The sequence below is a fragment of the Garra rufa genome, chromosome 1, assembly GCF_049309525.1.
Source record: "Garra rufa chromosome 1, GarRuf1.0, whole genome shotgun sequence".
Taxonomy (NCBI): domain Eukaryota; kingdom Metazoa; phylum Chordata; class Actinopteri; order Cypriniformes; family Cyprinidae; genus Garra; species Garra rufa.
Genome location: NC_133361.1, coordinates 53,981,513 through 54,009,173, shown reverse-complemented (window position 1 = coordinate 54,009,173; position 27,661 = coordinate 53,981,513). Strand labels below are relative to the sequence as shown.

The following is a 27,661-nucleotide window of genomic DNA, read 5'->3' as shown; positions in this document are numbered from 1 at the left end:
ATTGTATATACAGCTGTAGATAATACTAATAAATTATTTTATTGTGTGCTTCAGACTTATTCCTTAATAAAACAAATATACAGTGATATATACAGTGAACTAGAGTATTTTTTTATTATATGACATACATTGAACTTTTATTATATGACATATACATTGAACTAGAGTATTTTTATTATATGACATACATTTGACAGTAATATTTTTTCATATAGTTAGTATTACTAATCTGGTTTTCTGATGTACATCAGCCCTGTTTATAACAGAGAATTTTGGCCAGAATTTGAAAGATTCACACTAGATCTCGCAGCAACCTTATTCATTGTGCGGCATTTTCAAATGCTCCTCACTGCATCTCGCAGCAGTAACAGTGTTGCAAAATCAACGTTGGCTCCCGAATAAAGCTGTTCGGGGTTTGTGCAAGTTTGTTTGCATTGCAGTCCAAGCTGATAAACGGTCAGCGCTGAGCAGCTCAAACATGTCGTGTTAGTTTCACTTTCGTTTCGCGTGCCATTTTATGTTTCTCATCTGAGACAGAGCTTATGAGTTGAACAACGCGGTGGTCACGCCAGTGTGACCGCTCACGAAAATTAGTAACACTGGCAGAAAAATTGGTCACAGTCTGGAGCCCTTTAATATTACCGCAAGTGTCCCGCGCGCTTCAGTACAAGGAGTAAACAAACCACGCGCCTGTACAATTCATTAACACAGAACCGCGCATTAATTCATATTTAAACAGTCGGTTTTTGGCTTAATATTAGTCCATATCACGATTTGATTTAAGTGTAATGAACTACCTTTGATTAATGCATCAAACTTTGACAAATTCCGTGACGTTCCGCGTTAAACTGTAAGTTCCATTTTGACTGGATTCCGCGATTCCGTCCGTGTTTTCCGCATCGCAGAAATCATAAAGCCCTACATATGAGACATGCCGCCGTTTTTAGCGGACAAACTGCTAGCACATTTGTATTTCTTCTTCGCTGCTCTAAACAGTGGTTGCTTGTGGCAACACTGTTTGCATTCTGAGCCGCGAAGAAGAACTGGCTTCTGATTTGCTAGCGGGAATAACATATCTTAAGAAAATGGTATCGGATCGGTACGTGGGTTCAAGTACTCGCCGATTCCGATGCTAGATTTTTTTGTGGTATCTGCGGCATTTCTGATACTAGTATCGGAATCGGAACAACCCTAATTAAAAACACACAATTCAGATTTTTTTTTTCTCTGAATTGCCTGATACAAAGTCATAATTGACTTTTTTCCTCAGAATTGTGATATAAACTCATGATTCTGACATTTTTCCTCAGAATTGTGATATAAACTCGTGATTCTGACATTTTTCCTCAGAATTGCCTGATACAAACTTGCAATTTTGACTTTTTTACTTAGAATTGCGTGATATAAACTTGCAATCCTGATGTTTTTTTCCAGTATTGAACATAATAAACATGCAATTCTGACTTTTTCCTCAGAATTGCGTGATACAAACTTGTAATTCTGACTTTTTTTCCTTAGAATTGCTTGTTATAAACTTGCGATTCTGGCTATTTTCCTCAAAATTGCATAATACAAACTCGCAATTTTGACTTTTTTTTTTCTCAGAATTGCGTGATATAAACTCAATTCTGATGTTTTTTTTTTTTTTTCAGAATTGCGTGTTATAAACCTGCGATTCTGACTTTTTCTCAATTTGCGATACAAAGTCACAATTTTGAGTTTTTACCTCCAAATTGTGATAAACTCGTGATACAAACTCGCAATTCTGATGTTTTTTTTTTTCTTTTCAGAATTGCGTTATTAAAAACTCACAATTCAGATTTTTCTCAGACTTGCCTAATACAAACTCGTAATTCTGACTTTTCCTTAGAATTGTGTGATACAGACTCACAATTCGGACTTTTTTCCTTAGAATTGCAATATTTATTTTTGACTCTTTCTCAGAATTGCGCGATATAAACTTGTGATTCTGGTGTGTGTTTTTTTTTTTTTTTTTTTAAGAATTGTGTGTTCTAAATGTGCAATTCTGACTTTTTTTTCAGAATTGCGTGTTATAAACTTGCGATTCTGATTTTTCCTCAGAATTTGCGCTAAAAACTCACAATTCTGACTTTTTTCCTCCGAACTGTGTGATACAAACTTGCAACTTTTTTTCCTCAAATTTGCGTGATATAAACTCGTGATTCGGATGTTTTTTTTTTTTTTTTTGTCAGAATTGCGTATTATAAACTTGCAATTCTGACTTTTCCTCAGAATTGCGATACAAACTCACAATTCTGACCTTTTTTCTCAAAATTGCGTGATACAAACGCATGATTCTGAATTTTTTTCTCAGAATTGCATGATATACTCAATTCTGACTACTTTTTTCTCAGAATTGAGTGATTTAAAAACTCGCAATTCTGACTTTTATTCAGAAATGCGTGATATAAACTTTTGATTCTGACTTTTTCCCTAATAATTGCGTGATATAAAATCATTTATAAGTTATAAAGTCAGAATTGCGACAGTCACAATTGACACTTTTTTTCAGAATTGTTAGATATAATCTCATAATTGCGACTTATAAAGTTAATTTTTGATGGGGCAAAGGCAACGCGTTGTATTTATATCTCACAATTCTGACTTAATGACTCGCAATTGTATGTTATAAAGTCAGAATTGTGAGATACAAACTTGCGATTTGCAAGAAAAAAATTAACTTTTTTTATTCACTTGCAAAAATGGGCTTCCATACAAACCTGTATGATACTGACTTTCTTCAAAATATTTAGTTTTACAGTACAAATATTAATTAAATTTTTAATAAGATTTAAAGACACTTACTTTCGGGAACAGAGCATTTTTTTATAGAGCTGTTTTATTATAGTATATAATATTGTTTAAAGTATGTAGTTTTGTGCAGAACAAATGGTTTAGGTTATTAATTTGCACAAGTATAACACTAAAAATGTGTCTGATCAGACGAAATCTGTGGCTTTGTAGAATGGATTTGCATCTGCTTTTTGGGTGACCTGATTTAACCTATTTCTGAATAAAATATTCATTGGAAATTAATATCGGAAGAGACTTCATCCTTCAAGATTTGATTGGGTCATAAAATGTTAGACTATTATTTTTCTCAACCTTCACTTCTAGATGAATAGATTTGTATTAAAATATAAATAAAAGTACTTTAACCAGCCATATATAATAACATTTATGATCATTACATTTATGATCCAATTTACACTCCATGTTTTATGACTCATTGCACATTAGTTTTCATAATGAACAGTGTGTATGTAACAGCATGCGCTTAATTCGTTTCATTCTCTTTTCATTTCTTCCCATTTTTCTCCTTTTTAAGTGTTAAGTAGATCACTGCTGTCACTGTTTTATCCTATCATTAAAAAAAACTATTCCAGCACTTGCCGTTCTAGCGGCACAGCAAACAAAGAGCTATTTTTGAACTCTGGCTCAACAGCTGTCCCTGAGCAATACTATATTTTTAAAGTCCAAGACGGATGACACACAAACCTCTGAAAATATCAGGACTGCGGGACAAGGACACAAAACGGCATTTCAAAGCTAAATAATAGTTATTCCTTTACCACTAAATTAAGCAGTTTTGTCAATTGTGAAGCACTTTGGTAGATCTATTTGGGTTGTCTGAAACTGGTATGTCTAAGGCAGAATCTTTTTGTTGCTTGTAACTTCAGACAGGCCTGTCTGCCCGGGAAGTGGCGGCTTTGATCAGTAGTAAAGGTCTACACTTTGTAAAACTGCCATTTTTATCTGTCGTGTTCACTCCAAGCTGTTAAGAAGATCAGTAGACTGAGACTTCATCTGCTGTCGATTCATTTCAGTGTCCAGTTTAAAGAGCTTTTTAAAGAACCAGAGTATCTGTTCGTGCTTTAATGGCATCTGACCATTAGGCACGAACACGCGCCTTTTGACCGAAACGTTGTCAAACAAGCACTCGAAAGTTGAAAAGATATACTTGAGTTCAAGTCCAAGACATTGTTGATTCATTTAAGGAACGTATCGAGAGCCTTCAGTGGATCTGCTTATATATGGAAAGGATAATGTGGAGTGAGGCTGTAAATTATATCAAGGACAGAAAGGTGTGGGCTGGTAATTATTCTGAAGGGGAAGCTGGATTAATGGCTGTACATGATCACCTTTATTCTATGGGTCCATGTCAAATGAGCTCATTTCCTTAACCATCTTAATTGGAGGATCCTTCGTACCAAACGGTCTGCTCATAAGCTACGTTTCTCAGGGAGTCGTGTGATGGTTGTTTAACACAATTAAACTTCTCACTGATCACTGTTTATGCCACAGGAAATTACTTGTTTGCAAAGTCGAGGAACAGTCAAAGCACCCTTATTTTGTAATTTTGTAATTTTATTTTCTCCTAAAGTACACAATTGTAGTCAAGTCAATATTACACAACATCTTTATTTCAAACAAGTGCTCTTCTGTTGCACTTTCTATTGATCAGTGAATCATGGTTTCCACAAACATTTTGATATTGTGTGACATTGATACTAATAAGTAATGAGTAATGATGGTAAAAATTCAGCCTTGCATCACATGAATACATTTTAACATATACAGTTGAGGTCAAAAGTTTACATACACCTTGCAGAATCTGCAAAATCTTAATTGTTTTACCAAAATAAGAGGGATCATACAAAAAGCATGTTTTTTTATTTTATTTAGTACTGACCTGAATAAGATATGTCACATAAAAGACGTTCAAAATAATAGTTGAGTTGCTAAACTTGACCCTGTTCAAAAGTTTACATACACTTGATTTTTAATACTGTGTTGTTACCGGAATGACCCACAGCTGTGTTTTTTGTTTAGCGATAGTTGTTCATGAGTCCCTTGTTTGTCCTGAACAGTTAAACTGCCTGCTGTTCTTCAGAAAAGTCCTTCAGGTCCCAAAAATTATTTAGTTTTCCAGCATTTTTGTGCATTTGAACCCTTTCCAACAATGACTGTATGATTTTGAGATCCATCTTTTCACACTGAGGACAACTGAGGGACTCATGCAACTATTAGAGAAGGTTCAAAAGCTCACTGATATTTCAGAAGGAAGCCGGGGGTGTAAACTTTTGAAAAGACTGAAGATGTGTTCATTTTTCTTACTTAGCTTAATATCATATTTTTTAAATGTAGTACTGCCCTTCAGAAGCTACAGAAGAAGCTTACATGTTACCCAGAAGACAAAATAAGTTAAAATGACCTTGATCTTTAAATTCCAAAAGTTTTCACCCCCCCCCCCCCCCCCCAGCTCTTAATACATCGTGTTTCCTTCTGGAGCATCAGTGAGCGTTTGAACCTTCTGCAATAGTTGCTCATAAGTCCCTCAGTTGTCCTCATTGTGTAAAGATGGATCTCAAAATCATACAGTCATTGTTGGAAAGGGTACAAATACACAAAAATGCTGAAAAAAACATAGAATTTGTGGGATCTTAAGGATTCTTCTGAAGAACAGCAGGCGGTTTAACTGTTCAGAGCAAACAAGGCACTCAAGAACAACTCACTAAACACACAAACAAAAAACCACAGCTGTGGATCATTCAGGTAACAACACTGTATTAAGAATCAAGCGTATGTAAACTTTTGAAAGTGGTTCAATTCAACTATTATTTTCACTTGTGGACTTTATGTAAACGTCTTTTATGTGAAATATCTTATTCAGGTCAGTACTAAATAAAAAAATAAGATTGACTTTGTATGATCCCTATGATTCTTTAAGAAAGCTGTTAGTGTAGATGGCTCTGCAGGAATAAGACAACGCAGATGGTTTAGTGGATATTGGCGCAGCAGGATGAGGAGTTAGAGCATTGGCCCACCAGGGAAAGAGTCCTCTCTCTAATCCACAGTTGGACCATTGTGCCAGTGCAAACACTGGCTGACCCACAGTCACACTGGCGGTTCTTGCCAAAGCGGGGAAGGAGTTGTCGTGAGGACTATGAAAAGATGTGCCAGATAAACTTAAAGGGAGCGACAGGGAAGTAAATGCAGATAAAACAAACTCAGCCTTGGGTTAAGATCATGATATACCACGCCTGTAGCACACCTGACAGCTCTTTATATCTTCTGTAGGATATGCAAGGATGAGTCTGTCACAATGCTGTAAACATTGCCGTAGTTGATGTCACAGCGACAGCTCTGCTCCCAAATGCTGTTTAGGATCCCACAGCTGTCGCCCCATGTTTTAGTGCATTTCGTTTTGTTATTAGCAGCGTTAGCTGTCGGGGAAACTCCCATTGATTGACACCTGAAGACACTGGAATATCATAGAGACTTGGTCCAGTAAGTAATCTAGAACATCTTGACAGCCCTCAAAAGTTTGCATCTAGTCTTCATTCAGATCCTCTTCAGTCTTATTTTGCTGTAGCCCGTTTTTATAACAACTTTAATTTCTGCATGCTTAACTTCAGTCCACTGAACAGCTTGTGTGTTCACCGGGAGTTTCCTGCTGGGTACAATATTGTTCTCGGGTTGGAAAAGCTGGGTATCTGGTCCAAGGACATCGCGGAGTGATGTAATGGTCTTCCTCGGTGGGTGTCAGGACGAGGCTGTACGTGATTTCCATGAAATGAAAATCCACGAGCACAGCCGATCTCTCATTATTAAAACATCCTTGCGTATGTCACCCTGAACACAAGAGCTACTTGCTTGACCTTCATACCTCATGTTTGTTGCCTGAAAGGGGTTCAGAACAATGTTTAGGAGCATTTTAGATTTACAAATATATTTGTAGTACGAGGTTTGAGATGATGGCAGTGGATTTGGATGTTTACTTGAGCTTTACTTTAGTACTTATTTGGTGGAGATTCTCCAGTATTTTTTTAGTATTTCAGTCACAGTCTTAAGCTGTGACCTGTCATTTTCTTTTAAAAATATCATTAAGTCCCCTGACTGCTCTAGACTGGGGAAGGTCTGAATGATATTTTTAAAGAAAATTGCATGAGAATGAAATGACATGAAAATGACAGACTCTTCCCACTCTGTTGCAAGTTATGAATACAAAAACGGTTTGAGTTTTGTTTTTAAATAATATATTATTTTCAGGTTCAAGTAGAGGTGGGCGATATACACCTAGACATGATTAATCGAAATTTGTCTACGGGTAGAGATTTTGGACCATCGTCTCTAGCGCGGTTATACGCTTATGTGCAGTTGCTGTGCTACATAGTCACGAAAACTTATCGTTTGCACTGCGGTTTTAAAATTTGTAAAGCCGTTGAAACGCAATCGGCAGTGAAAAAGAATTAATTTCGCTATAAACGCTATCTGAGAGACACCTGAAAACGGTGCTCATAGAGTTATTTTTGCCGCTTAATGGGCCTGGAGCGGTTAAATACACACTTGTATGTGTCAAAATGCCCGTCATACGATTCTTCGTAAACGCAGTAATTTAGGTCTTAAGTGAATACAAACAGCTGAGAAAGAAAACATGTGTAACAGTATATTAGATCCGGGCAGCTCTTAAAGTGACAGCAGTCTGATATTCCTTCTGTCTGGTATTCATGTTAATCAAACAACAAAACCGAGAAAACTCTAACCGCTCTTAACTAAATTACTTTTGTAGCTTTAATAAGAAGAAATATATATTTAATTGACACAGTGAAGAATATGCAATGTTGTATACATTTTATTAAATTTATTTAAATGTTTGTTTGTTTTTAAATAACCTGTTTTTTTTTGCAAGTGCAAGTATAAAAAAACTAAATAGGCTTATAACTAATAGTGTGACTTTCATAACTATGTGTGACTGTTCACAAACTCTTAGTAATTGAGCAATTTGAAGTATGACTATACATTTTTATTACATTTACTCTGTTACTTTACATTATATTCAATTTCTTTTCTTTTAATGTTCTTAATTTTCCCTTCTTTTTTCTTTTCCTTCTCTTCCTTTCTTTGACTTTTAATTTTTCCCTTTCCGGTTTCTTTTCGTTTCCTTTATCTTCCTGGTTTCTTTTCCCTTCCCTTCCCTTCCCTTCCCCTTTTTTTTGGTTTCTTTTCATTATCTTTATCTTCCTGGTTTCTTTTCTCTTCCCTTCCCTTCCCTTCCCTTCCCTTCCCTTCCCTTCCCTTCCCTTCCCTTCCCTTCCTTTCCCTTCCCTTTCTGGTTTCTTTTCATTTCCTTTATCTTCCTGGTTTCTTTTCCCTTCCCGGTTTCCTTTCCTTTGCTTCCCTTCCTGGTTTCATTTCCTTTTCCTTGCTGGTTTCTCTTCCTTTCCTTGCTTTGCTTTCCTGGTTCCCTTCCCGCTATTCTCCCTTTCCTTTCCTTTCCTTTCCTTTCCTTTCCTTTCCTTTCCTTTCCTTTCCTTTCCTTTCCTTTCCTTTCCTTTCCCTTCCTGCTATTCTCCCTTTCCTTTCCTTTCCCTTCCCGCTTTCTTTTCTCTTCCCTTCCCTTCCCTTCCCTTCCCTTCCCTTCCCTTCCCTTCCCTTCCCTTTCTGGTTTCTTTTCATTTCCTTTATCTTCCTGGTTTCTTTTCCCTTCCCGGTTTCCTTTCCTTTGCTTCCCTTCCTGGTTTCATTTCCTTTTCCTAGCTGGTTTCTCTTCCTTTCCTTGCTTTGCTTTCCTGGTTCCCTTCCCGATATTCTCCCTTTCCTTTCCTTTCCTTTCCTTTCCTTTCCTTTCCTTTCCTTTCCTTTCCCTTCCTGCTATTCTCCCTTTCCTTTCCTTTCCTTTCCTTTCCCTTCCTGCTATTCTCCCTTTCCTTTCCTTTCCCTTCCCGCTTTCTTTTCTCTTCCCTTCCCTTCCCTTCCCTTCCCTTCCCTTTCTGGTTTCTTTTCATTTCCTTTATCTTCCTGGTTTCTTTTCCCTTCCCGGTTTCCTTTCCTTTGCTTCCCTTCCTGGTTTCATTTCCTTTTCCTTGCTGGTTTCTCTTCCTTTCCTTGCTTTGCTTTCCTGGTTCCCTTCCCGCTATTCTCCCTTTCCTTTCCTTTCCTTTCCTTTCCTTTCCTTTCCTTTCCCTTCCTGCTATTCTCCCTTTCCTTTCCTTTCCCTTCCTGCTATTCTCCCTTTCCTTTCCTTTCCATTCCCGCTTTTCTCCCTTTCCGTTCCTTTCCCTTCCCTTCCCACTTTTCTCCCTTTCCTTTCCCTTTCCTTTCCCTTCTAGGTTTCTTTTCCTTTCCCATTTTTGTTTCATTTTGATTCCTTTCCTTTCTTTTCCTTTCCTTTCCTTTCGTTTTCTTTTCCTTTCCTTTCCTTTCCTTTCCTTTCCTTTCCTTTCCTTTCCTTTCCTTTCCTTAATGCAGTTAAGCTTAGTTGTTGCGCGTCTGGGTTTCTAACCAACAGGTTGCATATTATAAACCTGCATTTGCAAAGCTTCAGCTGTCTCCGCTGTGACCTTGGTCAAGGCACGTAGCCCTCGCTTGCTCTAGGGGGACTGTCCTTGTGACTTGACATGGTGACGTGGCATGAAAGTTGTGTCCGCCCGATCTTGGCGAGGAACAAGATTTGACTCTATTTCCCTTCCGTTGAACTGGACAAAACAGAAAGCTCTCTGGTTACAAAGGAACTAAGTGCTTTGGTGAACTTGACACAGTATTACAAAGTCATGAGAATTAGATCTGCTCCTCAGTGGCTCCCGCTGTTTTAGAAAGGTTTCGGCTTTGATTCACACCACAGTTGCCAGAGTAATCATGCTGTAAATGACTCTTAACGGACGAATGGTTTCTTTTTAAAAAATATATAGGCGTTATTTTTTTTTATGAAAGGCCTTTGGGAGAGAGCTGTTGACCCATGAATGGCGGAGTAATGCAACTGTCCAGCTTTAATGAACACCGCCCGACTCACGACAAGCTCTTCCATAGTGATTTATTGGCTGTGTGACCGTTAGAAATACAGATTGTGTGATATGAATGAGAGCGAGGAGAGTTAAAGCCATTTCAATAGACTTATTGATTATTTTTCCAAGATTTACAAGAACTTTAGCTAGAAAGCTAATTGGTATTTATTAGTCTTCGTTTCAGCTTTTCAAACAGTTAAACATGTTTGTTTGTGCTCAGGCTTACTGAGTAATACACAAGCTTCATGTCTTTGTTAGCAAGCAAAAAGAGAAGAAATTGCCCAACACATCAGTTTATTGTATTTTATTGGTTTTGTCAGTGAAGAAAAGTTCTAAGTGGAAAATGTTGTCATGGGTTGAAACCAAAAGCCAAAGTATGTCTGGGACAAAAAACAGTTAGTGATCTTTTGCCCTTTCCTACTGTCAGATTCAAGCAGACAAAACCAATGACCTCTCCTAAAAATCAGATATACAGCATTGATTTTATGACACTTCCTGTCTTAATATGGAAATCTACTGGGACAAATAAATATTCTTGCTTTCTGTGATTGTAAAGATCAATATGCAGAAAGATCGCTCTTGACGGCTTTCAGCTTTCCTGGACTTCTGAGTATATTTGCTGCTTTTTATAGCACGTTTGCACATGTGCTTTATTGGATCATCAGAAATGATTGGAGAGAGACTGAATGAGTCAGAACTTGAACCATCATGCCCTCATGGGATCTGAGTGTCTTATGTTGAGCGTGATTTACCCTTGCACCATGATTCTGATGCCTGTAAGTTTCTTGTGCTAATTTTAAGTTCATGTACGACATGGTTTCAGATCATGCCGTGCGTGACTTTGGATTGATCATTCACGGTTATTTCATTGCACATCCTTAGGAGTTTTTATCAGATATTTTTGATGTGACAAACAAAAACACAGCCTTACTTCACTTCCAGAATAAAAATGTTCTGATCATTTACTCATCCCCCCCATGTCATCCAAGATGTTCGTGTCTTTCTTTCTTCAGTCGAATAGTGGAGTTTCTCCATATAGTGGACTTCAATGGGGATCAGCAGGTTGAATGTCCAAATTGCAGTTTCAGTGCAGCTTCAAAGAGCTCTACAAGATCCCAGCTGAGGAATAAGGGTGTTATCTAGTGAAACGATAGGTCATTTTCTAAAAAACAATGTAAATTTATGCACTTGTTAGCCAGAAATGTCTTGCACTAGCTCTGCGATACTTCCCACATTCGTGTAGAGCCCTTTGAAGCTTATTGAAACTGCAATTTGGACCTTCAACCTCTTGATCCCACTTGAAGTCCACCATATGGAGAAAAACCCTGCATGTTTTCCTCAAAAACCTTATTTTCTTTTTGACTGAAGAAAGAAAGGAAGACAAGAACATCTTGGATGACATGGGGAAGTAAATTATCAGGAAAATTTTATTGTCGAAGTGAACTAATCCTTGAACTCCTTTTCTTGTTGAAGGATGGCTCAAGCTGCGGTTGCACTCAGATTTTTAGTTTGCTTTCTTTAATGCATTTGTTTTGATCCATTTATTCATTAATTGAGCTCTTAATTGTGACTGCTTATTGCAGCCCATTCTGGAGGTTAATGATGCCGCCTGACAGATACAGTGAGCTGAAAAAAGCTCAATTACAGAGTCATTATTGGCTCACAGTTTTTACCCAGGCTTCGTAGCAGGTTTGTTCTGCCTGGTGTAGGTTTTATTAGTTTTGCACTGATGGCTTTAAAACTGAACTACAAGACTCTATAAGTTCGGGTAGTGTAGCATATACAGTGGTGGCCAAAATTATTAGAACACAGCTAAGTAGTATTTTCGGCAGCTAAGTCAGTTATTTCTTTCTTTTGCTGTAGTGTGCAAGTAGGACATATCAGTTTACATTTCCAAACATTCATTTCGCCATCAATTGTAATGATCCAGTGAGATTTTTGTTTGCACAACTGACAACAGCCAGTGCTCCACACAGAGATCTGATCTCATCATCCAGTTTGTCTGAAATAACCGAAACCAAAAGAACTGTGGCAACGTCTCCAAGATGCTTTAAGAAACCTCCCTGCAAAGCCACGGTACTGTATACGCTTCTGTAAAAATGCTGTAAAATGAGGATGCTGTCACAGATAATGTTATAAATAGATTTTCTTTATCAATTCACTTCTAGTAACCAAATTAAATCAACATTTGGAGTGACCATCCTTTGCATTTAAAGCAGCTTTTGCCCTAGGTGCACTTGCACATAGTTTTTCAGCTAGCTTTGCAGGTAGGTTTCTTGAAGCACCTTGGAGACGTTGCCACAGTTCTTCTAGATTTAGTTTGTCTTGGTTTGTTTTGTATCTTTTTGTTATTCCAGACAGACTGAATGAATGATATTGAGATCAGATCTCTGTGTGAAGCACTGGCTGTTGTCAGACTCCTTGTGCTTGGAAATGTGAACTGATATTTCCTACTGACACACTACAGCAAAAAATGTAAATACCTTAAATAATATCTTAAAGCCATTTTAGCTGGTGAAAATGCTAGTGTTCCAATAATTTTGGCCACCGCTGTACTTGTGTCGTAGTTTGATGTTATTAAGTTTGTTTGAGAATGCTTCTGTTTTGAGTGTAAATGAAATATTCTCTGTCTGCTCTGTTAGCTGATGATGTAGTAGCAGTGTATCTGCTTTCCATTTGTTGATCCTGTCTGGAATGTCTAACAAAGATTAGCAGTGGAGACAAATGCCACTGGGATCTTGGCACTGTGGGGATTGGAAGTTTAATCCCTGCTTTGCATGTTGTTATCAGTTGAGTTATAATCCTACATTCTGTGCTGCCACATGGGCCTTCCTAGCCACAAATGCCCACTGGAGCCATTCACACTTGGTGCATCTGAAGTTGAGGGAGTAATCAGGAAGAAAACCATATTAGGGTTACTCACTACACACTTTAAATAGTTGACAAGTGTTATATATATTGGGCGTAAAAGTGAGGTAGTTTTAAAAATAGTTTGTAAGTCATCATGGTAATATTTCACTTGCTCAGTTATTTGTTATCCTGAATTTGATGTCTTGTGCCCGTGACAGTGTCAGCATCCCCTGGTGCCAAATAACGGTCATCGACTGTGGGTTTCATTTCACTCGTATTGATGCGATAAGTCAAGTCCTGCTTTTCCGTCAAGCTATTCACCTTTGCATTTTCTCATTTAATTTTTTTTGGCTTATCTCATTTCCGTCAAGTGTTGGGTTTAGATGAGCTCAGTATTGCTGAATTTGTTATCTGATATTGCTTTAGGAACATTACAGTCACCCAAACAGAAGATATCCAAATCGGTCAGAATGCCCCAGTGACCACAATTTTTGGCCTGCAAAAGAAGGACGAAATTAGCATGGAAATTGACTCGGTGTTTACCCAGCAACAACTTGTCTATTGTGAAAGATAAAATATATTAAGAACAGCATTAAATGTGCATATTGCCTTTGAAGGAAGATTTAAAAAAATATTAGATATTCCGCAAGGCAGATTGTACAAAATGTGCAGTATACAGTTTTTCCCACAATGCACTGTCAAGTAATATCAGCCACATTTTCTTTGGTGCATTATTTCTTTAGTTTTGATTTTTCTTTTAGACTTATGACTTTATGACTTTTTCCATAATTAAAAAATTCTACTCACTCTATTACAGAAACATAATCAACTCTATATTTACTATTTTACATTCCCGTTGAATGATCTGTGTTTTCCTGAAATTATTACTGAATAAATAAATATTACTAAAGCTGCAAAACGATAGGTCGCGATTAAACGATTCAAAATAAAATTGTTTGCATACTATTTGTGTGTATTCATTATGTATATACATATAAATATATTTAAAAATATGTATATTTTTATGTATCATATTTATTTGTATCTAAACTCTTGTATATCATTATATATAACTATAAATATTTTACATATAAATCTAACATATTTTTCCTTTATATATACATGTGTATTATATACACATAATAAATATACACAGTACACACATAGTATGCAAACAAACTATTTTAATATATTTAATATATAATATTAATATAAGTATCTCAATATTTTTTCAGTTCAATGCAACAGTATCAGATTTAATTTATTTATCAGATATTTTTGTTGCAGTTAATTATTTATTAATTATATATTATTTAAATAATCATATATACAATATAAACTACAATTGAAATTTACTATTATAAATTACTAATATTATACAAAATAATTTTATAATATAAATTTTGTTTTATTTATTTTTTTTTGCATATTTTGCTTGGCCAGAGGGTGTCAGTCTTATTTTGTCAACCACTGTGATTTTGTTTTTAAATTAAGCTATTGATTAAAATGTTTGTAAAACTTTAACCCTAAGCATAAACCGTAGTAATAGAGAGCTTTCCTTAACAAGCAGTGCTAACACTTCCATGGCTTGTGTTTCATGCGTGGTTATTATACACTATTAGTGTGTTAATGAGCTCTGTGTTCTGATAACAAGTAGAGTATGTCACAGTGCCTCTCTGTCTCTCTCCGTGTCATGTCTGAGTCACCAAGCACCCCGCAGCTCTTGCTTGTTCTCCTTCCCCTGATGCCCTCTCTGCCTGGCCCTGTCCCTCCATTTCTCCCCTCACCCCTTATCCATTGCCAGACTTCCTTCCTGTTGTCCTTTCCTGGCACGCGTTGTGCACCCGCGTGCCAATGTTGCACCATTTTCACTATCAGCATCGGCAACACTCTAGAATGGGACAGGCAATGGAAATCCGTTACTATCGCTTTGCCCTCCTGGCATGTGTGGACGAGCTCCTGTCAAGTGTCCAACCTTTCTGCCAGCGTCCCTTTTCAAATCGGAAACTGCGGCATATGTTATAAGTCAGGCTTCAGATGAAGAGCTACAGCGGGGCCTTGCCATCAGAGCTGAGATTGGTTATCTTAGACATTGCCTCCCATAAAAAACTGAGCTGTTTTACAGGGGTTATGTTTTCAGTTTCATTTTGTGTTGACGTGAGATTGCATTTGGTATTTTATGGCCATTCTGGAATGTAGGAGTTCTGCTCAGAAGTAAATGGTTGTGGGTGTTTCCGACCATCGTTGAATGGTGGGGTTGGTTGTATATTTTTGTGTGGTGGGAGTGATGCAGGCATGCACTTTGAGATAACTCATGCTGACAGCAATGCATTATGGGAATTCATCAAGGTGGATTTCTTCGACTGAATGTGGAGATGCCTATTTTTTGTATTATTCACTTGCTCTGGGGCCTTTTATGTGCTTTGTGTAAATAATAACTTGCCGTAGGGAATCATAGCGTGCCGATATACAGCTATATCGCATGGCTACGAGAATGATATTGTGTTTATGCAACAGTTCAACGGCACAATTGTAATAAATACTTTAAGAAACTTTTGTGCAACTATTTTCTTCCACCACGGATTCAAATGTCAGTTTGACAGCTGAGCCCAAGCCTCTGTTACTAATTCAAAAACGTCAGTTTAGATCTAGTAACGAAGGAATGTTAAGTTGCTTAATTAAAAGCTCATTGTATTACTGTATGAAATACTCATTATATTATGTAGAATATTATGAGAGAGAAATGGACTGAGCAAGTGCGATTACCTGCATCTGATACAGCATTCATTCTTTAGCTCAATCTCATATTCACAATGAATGTCCGCTGAGGAAAGCTATATCTTTGTCGTATTATCATTTCATTTCATTTGTTAAGGGTGATTTCCGATGACAGTGCTGCTCAGTCCATTTGTTGGCTGTGTCTTACAAGGTGTTGTTGAAATGGAAAATAACTTCCTTGTTACAACCCTGTTTGAGTCTCTTTTAATATAAAAGTCTTTAATGCTGAATCACTCATAAAAACATCCTCTTTTCGCCATCTGGTGGCAGAATAATAACTAAATCACCATCACGAACATACTGTTTTATTAAAAACTACTATTTATATGCAATTATTTACTGAATAATAATATTTAAATAAACAACAACAGCCATCATAAAAGTTTCTAGGCAATTCAGTCAAAAGTACAAAGGCAGCACTCTGATATTCATTAATGTTACATAAATACAGTCGGCCAAAACTGTTTCCTCTGTAACAAATAATAGATTAATAAGACAAAGACTGGCTGTTAGATTTACCCAAAACAAATTATATATTATTTTTAACCTCTATAGAGACATCAGAGTCAGTAGCAAATTACAGAAGATCTGGCCAAGGTTAGGGTTTCTCAGCGGGTTCATGAGCTCACATCTCTGAAATCATTGAAGCAAATTTTTATATTTGCGTTATATTTATTAACAAACCACATTATTATATATTCTAGTATTGTCTTGCCTAAAAAACATCTTAAAACCACATTCCATGACACAAAAACATTTTTTTGTAAAATTATAGAATATGGGCATCCGCCATGATAATCGCTATGAAAAATACAGCAAGCGAAGTGATACAAACAGTGAAACTTTTGGAGTTCTGATATCACTAGAATGTCGTACTCCTCTCAGCCTATCAGATTTAAGATCCGGAAAGAACTGTTGTATAAATGAGCAATATCACACGAATGGATGTGAGATATGGCTGTATATTGGCACTGCTGTGAATCGGCTGTAGGTATTGCCACGTCTACGAGTGTGATATTGTGTTTATACAACAATTCTATGGCTCAAAGGTGTAAATACATAAGAAACAACAATGGAGTGTCTTTAAAAACCCTCTTTTGTGCAGAACTACTTCCTTCCGCCACAAATTCCAATCTAAAGTTGACAGTTTAACAGCTGAGCCCAAGCCTCCGTTACTAATTCGTAAACGTCAATTTCGAACTAGTAACGAAGAAACATTGAGTTGCTGCATTAAATGCTTACTGTGTTATGTGTGGTTGAGTTTTAATGAGAAAGAGATGGACTGAGCAATCGTGATTACTTGCATCTGATACAGCATTCATTCTTCATGTTCACGATGAAGCATTAGTTTGAATGTCCACTGAGGAAGCATTATCTTTGTCGTAACATTAATATCCTTTTATCTGTTAAGGGTGATTACTAAAGACAGCGCTGTTCAGTGCATTTGTTCGGTGCATCAAGCTGTTGTTGAAACGAAAAATAAGTTTCTAACCACATTCATTTTTCAGTATAAAAGTCTTTACTGCTGATTGTTAAAAACTCTTTTCGCCATCTAATGGCAGAACAATGTAACTAAAATCACCATCACACACACTGTTTATCAAAACTAAACACCTTTAAATGCTACTATTATTTATATAAAATACAGTAATACTACTATTTTTATATAAAATATTATTTATTGAATAATAATATTTAATAAACAACAACAGCCGTCTTAAAAGTTGCTAGGCAGTTCAGTCAAATGTACACAGGCAGCACTTTGACATACAGCATTAATTTACATAAACATGATGAGATTTTGCCAAAACTATTTCCTCTGGAACAAATAATAGTTTATTGAGACCAAAGACTACCCGTTAGATTTACCCAAAACAAATTAGATCTCATTTTTAACCACTATAGAGACATCAGAGCCAGAAGATTCATGAGCACTGAAATGTCACTAACACCCTGGAGCTTACATGTCCGAAAACATTGAAGCAAATTTTCAAATAGATGTTATCTTTATTAGCAAACTGCATATTTGAACTATAAACAAGTACATTCTCGCCCAAAAACCTCTTAAAACTACATTCTGTGAGACAAAAACAGTAATATTTATAAAGTTATAGTGGATTTGGCTGTCCGCCATGACACTCGCTGTAAGAAGTACCACAAGCAGAGTGATAAAATTACAAACAGGCTGTTAGTGTTTTGATATCACTCTAATATCACATCTTTTCAGCTAATCCGATTCAAGAACTGTTTTATAAAAATGTATATAACGTGCATAAATCTAGGCAATGCGCTGCCAGTTTCAGAGCCAAATTGAAATGGTAAAAAGAACCCATCTGTTCCTCTCCTCAGTGTCTCTCCTCAATTATCATTTGAGTCCAAACCATTTCCTGGTAACTGTTTAACTTTTGCCATATTGCTTCCCATTACAACCCTTAATAGGAACGGCACATGAATTTAGAGTCTTCTGCTCTTTTGTCTTGTCCCTACAGGGTTTTAGCTTTTGTCAGCCTCTCTGTCAGCTCTTTTATCAGGGAAGACATTCAGGCATCATGATTGACTGTTATCTCACCCTCATCCTATCTGACTATACAAAAACCAAGACACTCCTCACCTCTCCAGATAAAGTATGAATAGTGTCATGATGATTTACAATTCACTCTTTAATGAGAGACATCCATCAATATTGTGGAGTGTATTAAAGTAGAACAAACTGTGGTAGATGAGCTCTGTTTTAGCCATAAATCTACCAGCTCAACAAGACATCAAATTGAACCCATTTACTTAAATTCACATTCCTGGTCTAATTGTGAATGAAAAGGGAAATATCTTTATTCAGCTCTGTTGGAAAACACATCTGTATGCTGGTGGCCTGAAAACCAAATCATCACATGCAAAATAGTGAGTCAGAGCTTTTGTAACGTACCAATAGACGCCAGCTGAATCAGATTAGAGATTACTTTCAAGAAAATAGTACCACTGTGGTAAACAAGTCAGCAATATTACAAATGTACTTTAGTTTCTTGCTTTTAAGACTGATTGTTTTTAATAGAAATGGAAAATTAAATCTAAAAATAGAATAGAACAGAATTTGAAATTTTTAAAAACACAAAAGTTTTAATAGTGAAGTAGCTGTGAGGGACATTCAGAGTAAATGCTTTGCTTGCATGGTCATGCACTGTAGGACTGAGAGGTCCTGTCTATTGAGATGCTAAATTCTCTAATATACATATCAAAGAGTGTTGCGTCAACACTTAACCCAAAGCAGCTCATTAGATGTGAGTCATGAATCTATGTGCCTGCACACACAAGTGCATTAAAAAGTAATTATGTGTGTAGCATGAGAGTCAGAAGCAGACCCACACAGAATCTGCTTCCATAAAGCACAGATTTCCATACAGTTGGAACAGCCATCATTCATGAAGTTCTGTGTGTCAGTGCCACATGTATACACTTCATTTGTGGCTGAAATGGGCGCCAAGTTTGGTGGTTATTTAGGTCAAAGTACCACAGAATGTTTACTGAGATCTGTCTTGGTATCCTACTTGCAGCACACTGCTATTACTCAAACTGTTTTTTGCTTTCATTGACTTGCTTTCTGTATTTTTTATTTCATTTCAGGCTACCTTCACACTGTTGTTGGGGCCCTTCACCTTTTTCAATGCGCAGAAGACCAAATACCTCCAGATCCTTACGTCTCTAATGAGATGGATTGGTAAGTTGTTTAATATTTTATTATTTTACTTTATTTTATTTAAAAAAAAAATTGATTTATTTTAAATTTATTTTAGATTTTGACTTATGGGTGATATTTATTTAGTTAATATATGTGACCCTGGACCACAAAACCAGTCTTAAGTAGCATGGGTATATTTGTAGCAATAGCCAACAATACATTGTATGGGACAAAATGATCATTTTTTCTTTTATGCCAAAAATCATTAGGATATTAAGTAAAGATGATGTTCCATGAAGATATTTTGAACATTTTCTACCGTACATTTTTTTTTTTTTTTTTTTTTGTGAATTCATGTCCCAGTCATATTTTCTTGGTTAAACATTACTTACACTATCAGACAAAGAAAAAAAAATTGTGTTGTAACAATGTAATCAATATTCTATGGAAGCCCACTTTTTATCTCACAGAATTATGAAATCTGTAGAATTGTGATATGAACTCACAGTTGAGTAACAAAGTAAGAATTGCAAGATAAAAGCTCACAATTCTGACTTTTTTCTTGCAAATGCGAGTTTATATCTCACAATTTAGACTTTATTCTCTTGCAGTTCTGTCTTTTTCTCAGAATTTGGATATAAAATTGTGAAATTGAGCGGAAAAAATACTGATCAGAATTGTGATTTATTTATTTAAAAAAATATATATATTTTTGACTCAAGACAAAAAGTCAGAATTTTGAGAGTCTTAATTTCCTTTTTTTCTTATTGTTTATTCAATGGTGTAAACAGGCTTCCATAATATTCTGTTTATTAAAGCCAAGTGTGAATCTCACTAAGTTAGTGTTTTTAAGTATTTTACATTTATTCCGAAATTATAACTCTAGGCAGTAACAATTTAAACAATATATTTTATTTGTGAACTTTATGTTCAGCTATACTTTTTAATTGCTAGCTTTTAACTATGTTTACAATTTTGGGATCATCAGTCATCAAAGCTTGGTAAATATTGGTCACAGACTTGGAGATTTACCTTGAATTTTACTAAGGTAAATACTCACTAAAAACTCCCACAGATCATGTTTTTAGACAATTTCAAGTCTTATTTTGACGCAACAATGTGGTTATATATTTTTTTAAATGAACGCTATTATATTGTTCATTCAAACTGATTCGCAAACGCAAAACACGCACAAACACAAGAGCTGGGATTTATCCATAGACTGTAAAAAATATGGACGTAGTATCCGTGACGTCACCCGTAGGATTCTGAAGCGCTAATTTGAAGCTCATAGTGGGCGGGATTCGGCCGCGCCATCTTGGAATCGCGTCATCGCGCGTCACTCCCGGATAATTAAAAATGGGCAAAAAGGCGGGATGTGGGTGGAGCTGGTTGCTGAAACCACGCCCGCCTAGAGCGACAGTGGTGACAGCAGCGGCAATCCCCCTGTCACTCAAGTGGCCACGCCCTTAATTATGCTGAACTTTAAGGCTTAATATAACTTAAACCGATGAGCTATAAAAAAAATTCACCCCCCTCACAGTTGACATGAAGGGCAAAACTAGCTATATAGACCAAAACCATTTTTTGAACCAGGCTGTAAACATACTTTTTTCTGCTGTAAAGTTGGGCATTTTAACATGGAGTGTCAATGGGATTGACTCCCTTTTGCAGCCAGCCTCAAGCGGCCAGTCGATGAATTGCAGTTTTCAGTCACTTCCGTGTTGGTTTCACGAGGGAGACCGGAAGGTTGCCCCTTGGATTTATCGCATGAACCAATCACAGCCAAACATATCCAATCATATCCTCCCCTCAAGTGACTTTCCCCCATTCATTCTCAATTACCCCCTAACAAACCCACGGCACGCTTTAGGGTGTCTTTTAAAACTCAATTGGCTCGGGGGGGTGAGAGAGACTAACTTTACCTGCTGGTGTCGCTGTTAGACATTGTTTCGTTTAGGGGTGTGCGATATGACGATTTTTGATCGTGGACGATTAAAATGTCTCCACGATCTGCTTTTGAATAAATATCGTAGTATCGTGCTACAGTGTGCCTCCGTCTTAATATACTGTACATTCACTCACGGGACACTGCACTTATTCATATTCGCGATCACAAAAGTACATTATTTGAATGTGCTTCAAAGTCTTGCCGGTAAAATAACGCCATTTGGTCCGCGCGCTGTTCTGGCATGCGCTTCATGAGCGCGTAAACCTGAAGCACGTGCGCTAAAAGCCAGTCAGACAGCACCTGATTACTAAACTGAGCTATCTTTGGCGTTTAATTTGCGTATACTATCAAAAACACGCAAGGATTACATATAAGCACAGTTGGTTGTCTAAAGTGAAAGTAAACAGTTAAGAGAAAAACGGATGCGCGCCTGAATAGATGCGTGCAGCTCTGCAACAGAGCTAAACATGCTGCCGATTGTCATTAAAGGGACAGTACATCCAAAAATGTTGTCACTCACAAGTCCTAAATCTCTATTTATTTTTTTTCTTGTGCTTAACACAAAAGAAGATATTTTGAAGAATGTGGGTAACAGTAGCTGCTCCCCACTGACTTAAAATAAATAAATAAAATATATGGAAGTAACTGGGGACCCAGCAACTGTTTGGTTACCCACATTATTCAAAATAAGTTTTATGTTCAGCATGTTTTATGCTTTAAAAAAATGCGAGAGTGAGTAAATGATGACAGAATTGTCATTTTTGGGTGAAGATACGCTAATAAAACAAAACACAAAGGAAAATCATTCACTGCTCTTGACTGAAGAACTTCAATACAGTTGCTTTAAATGTTGCTTCTATGTATAATTTATGTATATAATTTATATAGTGTTTTATTTTTATATTTGTTAATTAAATTTCTTGAATGCTACTGATAAATACACCGACTGTACCTGAAAATTAAAGCACTGTTTGTTTTATTTAGTATAGTATGTGTATTTGTAACATGTAGCTTATCTTTGTTCTTATTTTTTAAAAACAAAGAAAATAATGACAAAGATTTTTTTTGTCTTCGCCCACTTTGGCTTAAATATCTGCCATTCTTTTTATTTTATATTTTGTTACCTTGTAAGGTTTTGGTTTTAAAATAGAAAAATTAATTTGGCTGTACTACTCAGACAACTTGTAAAAAAGTAAAACCAACATGACAAAGAATCGTGATAAAATCGTGAATCGTGATATTTCTTGAAAAAATCGTGATATGATATTTTTACCAAATCGCCCACCCCTAGTTTCGTTAGAAAAACAGGTGATTTATACACTTACTGTTATATAATGTTACAAACTTTTTCTCATCCAGTATTTTGAGGAGACACTCCCTTCCTCCCTTGCCTCCTCATAGGAAATGCTCCCGATATATAGTGGTTTGCAAATGTTTCTGCAAGTAACTTGGTTTTGTAAAAGCTTTAAAAATATATGTACAAGATAAGTGCATTAAGTAATTTTTTAACTTCACCATTAACCTTTTTTATTTTCTTACTTTATGCATCTTAAAGGTATTCCATCATGGTTAGTACATTGTTCCCCTCCTCTGCAGTGTAGCCAGGGTCTGTCAATCATAAATGCGTCCCGCTCCATGTCTCCGCCTTCTGTCTCCCTCATACTTCAGCCTGACAGGCTAGACAGGCCGTCTCAGGCGTGATTGGGCAGTCACTTACCAGACGACAGGCCCAAAATAAAACCGCCCATCCTCACCCGCCGCTCAAATCACAGCCGCACCGAATCGTGGCTTCTGCTTCCATGTGCACTCAGTGGTGAATGAACGTGCATGATGGACAAAAACACATATTCTTGTGTGCACATTCGCAGTGCTTTAAAGAAACAACTATACGACCTTTTGCTCACCTTTCTCTGCTCTTCGTCTCATTGATCATCAATGAGATGTGAATGAGAGTCATCGGAGGTTGGATATGTTTTCTAACAGCTCCACAGGCGCTAAGAAGGCAAAAAACGGAGGTAGTTCTAGCTGTGTAGGTTTCAATAACGCTGAGTGGTGGAAAGTGATGCTATGCAGTTTTGTCTAGCAATGACTCAGTTTATGTATCAAGAAATGTATAGACACACTACGGAAATCTGCTGATTAGTATATGCACCCATATTTCAGCCATCTGTGTTTTAATGCACTGGCCATTTAAGGGCACTATAACCTAAGGGGGGTGAAACAGCACATCCTGCTTGCTTCAGCAACATATACTGCTGAATGCAGGTGATGAACTTCACAGCAGTGTTGTTATTTCTCTATTCCTGCGCTGTTAGCCGTGTGAATCAATACGGGGTCATTTGCATCATGTATGTATTATGTATGATCCCACTCGATCGTGAAAGACATTACTGGTCTAGCTGCTCGCTGTTTGCTTTGTATTGTTTTTTCTTTTTGCGGAAATACATCACTGGTGCCCTGCAGCAAAGTGGCCATCTTTTTGTATGTGTGCTGCGCTTATCTTTCTCTGTTGCTGTTTTTTTCCCTTCCTCCATTCTGAATCTCCAGAGAGCTAAAGTAATTATTTGATACTGCATTCTTCTCATTTTTAGTCTACGGTATGATTTAGAGCCGTTCAGATCTAGAACTAGGATATTAAGGAGTCCTTAAAGTATTCAGACGTTAAAGTATTCAAAGTTCACTTTTCAAAAAAAAAAAAACCTAAACTTTGATTTATTCTGTGAGGAATTTAAATTCTGTAGTAAAAACTCCTTTTATAACTTCAGTTGTCATCAAAATTATTGTATTTTATTTTAAGCAAAATTGGTCTTAATTCAAGTATCAAATTCTGTCAAGCAATTGTGAAAACATTAAAAAGTAAACTTTTACAAGGTTATTCAAATATTCTTGTTTTCCATGTGTACTTATTAATCTTTCTTTTGAGGCAGGACTAAATTAATTCACAGGTGAAACAAGCCAAATAAATAAAGAAAATCTTGTCTAGGCTTTAGATTGAATTGAATTTTTAATGTGATCCAGCAATAGTCCAAGGGTTTTAGTTCCTTTTATATAGCTATTATTAACACAAACATTGGTACATTAAATATGCAGCGTGATCCAACAATCTCAATCTAATTATTAATAAAAACAGCCTCATCTATGTTAATGGAATTATAAGTTAAAATAACTACTTTACTATAGATTGAGACACTGATATTTGTCCCTGAGGAGAAAAACAGGTAGCTAAATCTAATATAAAGTATGTGATTAGTTGGTCGAATATTTCTGCAAAGACATTATTATGACCCACATTTGCATTGAATATAAAGTGGCTTTTTTATTTTGCGAACAGTCATGAAATTTTACAGGAAAATCACACTGATATGTTGAATACTTGCATTCTGTGGACAGATAATTTGGTATGATAATGGGATATTTCTTGTCCATTTAATGTATTTCATAATTGATCTAGTAATAACAAGGAGAATGGACTCAAGCGGTCATCCCAAAACAAACCCCTATCTGAGAGATACGAGACACTTTCAAGATCTTGCCATTCGTTTAAGGTTTATTTTGACCAGCTGACTGAGATTTCATCATTATGTCATGTATATGGGCCATTTTACAGAATTGATCCAAATTAGAGTTGGAAATGCCTTGGAAAAAAAAAAAGGATTTTTCCACAAATTTTGGATGTATGCAAATTGTATAACATTTCTAGTAATTGTGCAGTTAATTCTCATTGTATTTTCAGAAAGCATTAGAATGTTTGTCACTACCGAAACAGTAGTAATAATTTGTTTTCTTAATTTGTTGTCGTTTTTTTCTGTTTGCATGTGTTTTCTTAAGTTGCAGCGCGTTGAGCTCTCTCGGCCACCGTAGGTTAGGGTTTGAGACAACCACCTCCCAATTGAAAGTACCCAATAAATGATGATTTTATATATATTAAGCTTACTGATATTTTAAACATTATTGTGGATTTCAATAGATAATAGAAGAATCTTAGTAAACATCTAAGATTTGAATGCTTGTACGCTTTTTAAATGTTTTTTTTTTTTTTTTTGGGTTGTGGGACAGCAGTTTGCAGCAATTCTGTAGAATGGCCCATATACAAACCAAGTAATTATACAGTATATAGTGCCAAAACCAAAACTTCCTTCAACATTCTTCCACATTTTTCTCTATACCAATACATTAGTGCAGCAGCTCTTCTAAGTTTTTGAATTTGAACCAAACATGAACTTCTCATTGCCAATAGGTTGACCAGTCGCCTATCATCTCTTTCCCTCTTTCCATTCGCCTTTCCAGTCTTGTGCTTTTTTCCCATGATCCTCTCCTCTCAGTCATTACTCACAGCAGACAGCAGGACAAGCGGGCACGTCCCTTCTGTGCCTCCGCTCACCCATAATGCACAGGAGAGACCGTTCCTGCTCCTGTGTCACACGAGATGTGGTAAGTAGGGTTCGGTTCAGTTGGCATCAGGGGAGCCACTTCGTGTTTTAGCCTTGATGCCATCTACTGCCCGCACCCTCAGAACGACCACAGCAGCTTTATACTCAAGTTAATACTGCTTCCTGTGTGTTGTTACTCACAAACCCCAAGCTATAGACTCTCAATCGCAACTTGTGTGAAATTCATGAAGCGCCTTGTTTACCAGGAACACGGATGTGATGTGGCATCTTGTATGCAAAGCTATGCGTCTTCACATGCATTATTTAAAGGCAGTTTTATTGTGGGGGTAATTTAAATGGGAAGGATCACCTCCTCTCAGCGCTGAAGTAGAGAACATTTATCAGCTTTTGACGGGGAGAGCGAAATGAGTCAGTGAGGTTGCCGCTTTAATTCATATTTAGTGGGAACGTTGAGGAACGGACAAAGAGTGTGTGATTACTCACTAGAGATTAATGACTGCATGTTGCATTGCTGTGCTGGGCTACCGAACGCTCCTCAGAGACTGTATTACTGTTAATGGTGCAGGAACAACATGCGCAATACTCAAAATCTGTTGTTAAGGTTGAAAACATCATTTGCATCATTATATACGATCCTATAGCTGAAACAGTGGAGCGCTAACAAGCTCATGGGTCTGTTGCTCAAGCAGGGGTGCAGCTTGAATGCAAACTAAGTTGCTTTAGATAAAAGCGTATGCAAAATACATAAATGTAAATGTAATGCAAGGAAATGTGTGCATATATAAAGGTGACTTGCAATAGATGCAGAGCATAGAATTAGGTGTAGATGTGCAGACTTCAAGCCTTGTAGGGGTATCCGTGTGCATGCATGAACACCAAAAGGAAAGTGCATTTATTTATATTTATTGTAATATTATAAAATTATATATATATAAAAAAAATGGCATGAGTCAGAGGTTGCATTATGGGGCGGTCACACCAGACGCGTCCTGCGCAAATAAATCACACTATTTGCGCGTAGTTGGATGCTTGAACATTTTGAGTTTACTCGCTTCATTCATGCTTGAAATTCACTTCACAACAGACTCAAATTCATGTCATCCCTGTATTTTATGGTGAATAAGCTAGCTTGCCGGTTTTAGCTAGCTTGTAGTCTCTCTCTCTCTCTCTCTCTCTCTCTCTCTCTCTCTCTCTCTCTCTATATATATATATATATATATATATATATATATATATATATTCCATCATAATCTATTACTCGTCGTTTAATTTTCATATTTTAATTATAACACATTTAATTGCTTTTATTTTTGTTCACATTTTCCTTTCTAATCATGCTACAGGACCAGCATGCAAGCTTATGTATTTATTTTGACTAGAGACTTTTCACTTTCAACACCACACCCCACAGTACCTGCATTTCCAATACCCTATAAATTGCGCAAATTTAAATTGCTAAATGAAATTAAAACTGCAAGCAGTGAAGAAAGGGCCCTCGCATCCAGGCTCAACCGGTGGCTTTAGGAAAACAGTGAGCGTTGGAGCAGTATGCTTTTAATATAGTAAATATCAAACATATGAAGTTTGGTGCAGATTGAACTTGGTATGTTTGAGTTGGTGACATGACATATCCTGCTGCCAACAGGTGGCGCTATGATCATGAGAGAATATTGGCCTTCAGATTTGTTCAGGTCAGGACTCTTATAGAACGTGTGAATTTTGAGAAGGATCGGACATTTTATGCCTAAGTTATGGCGCTATGACTATAACTGAATATGGACATGTAGATGTCTTCAGGTCAGGAGTGTTTTCACACTTGTGAAATTTGCGGCAGATCGGGCATTGTATGCCTGAGTCATAACAACTTCCTGTGTCATGGAGAAACATCTAAATCTATCAGGCCACCACAGACACACCCTCCAACGAAAACGCTTTAGATTAGCTTTAGATTAAACTGACCATTTGGTGTTGATCCGAATAAATCTCTAGGAGGAGTTAGTTCAAGTAAGACGCCTGAAAATGGCAAAAATTGCACAAAATTTGCAGAGAAAATTAAAAATAACTGACTTCCCGTTGAGTTTTGGATTTTCTGTAGGTATTTGTGTTACGTGTGTACCGTTTTCATGCATCTACGTGAAGTGTAGCTCTAAGCACACTCTGCTGAACGTGTAAAGGTGGTGCTATTGAGCCATTTCGCCACACTCACTTCTGA

At 36.8% G+C, this 27,661-nt stretch overlaps 1 protein-coding gene across 1 annotated transcript in view; it reads left to right on the top strand.

Moving 5' to 3' along the window:
- The window catches only part of LOC141324851 (transmembrane protein 104-like), a 69,090-nt gene that overhangs the window by 29,167 nt on the left and 12,262 nt on the right, over positions 1 to 27,661 (top strand). Inside the window, exon 8 of the mRNA XM_073833571.1 lies at positions 19,053 to 19,146. Within this exon, the coding sequence (XP_073689672.1) occupies positions 19,053 to 19,146 (94 nt within the window). The remainder of the gene's footprint in view (positions 1 to 19,052; positions 19,147 to 27,661) is intronic.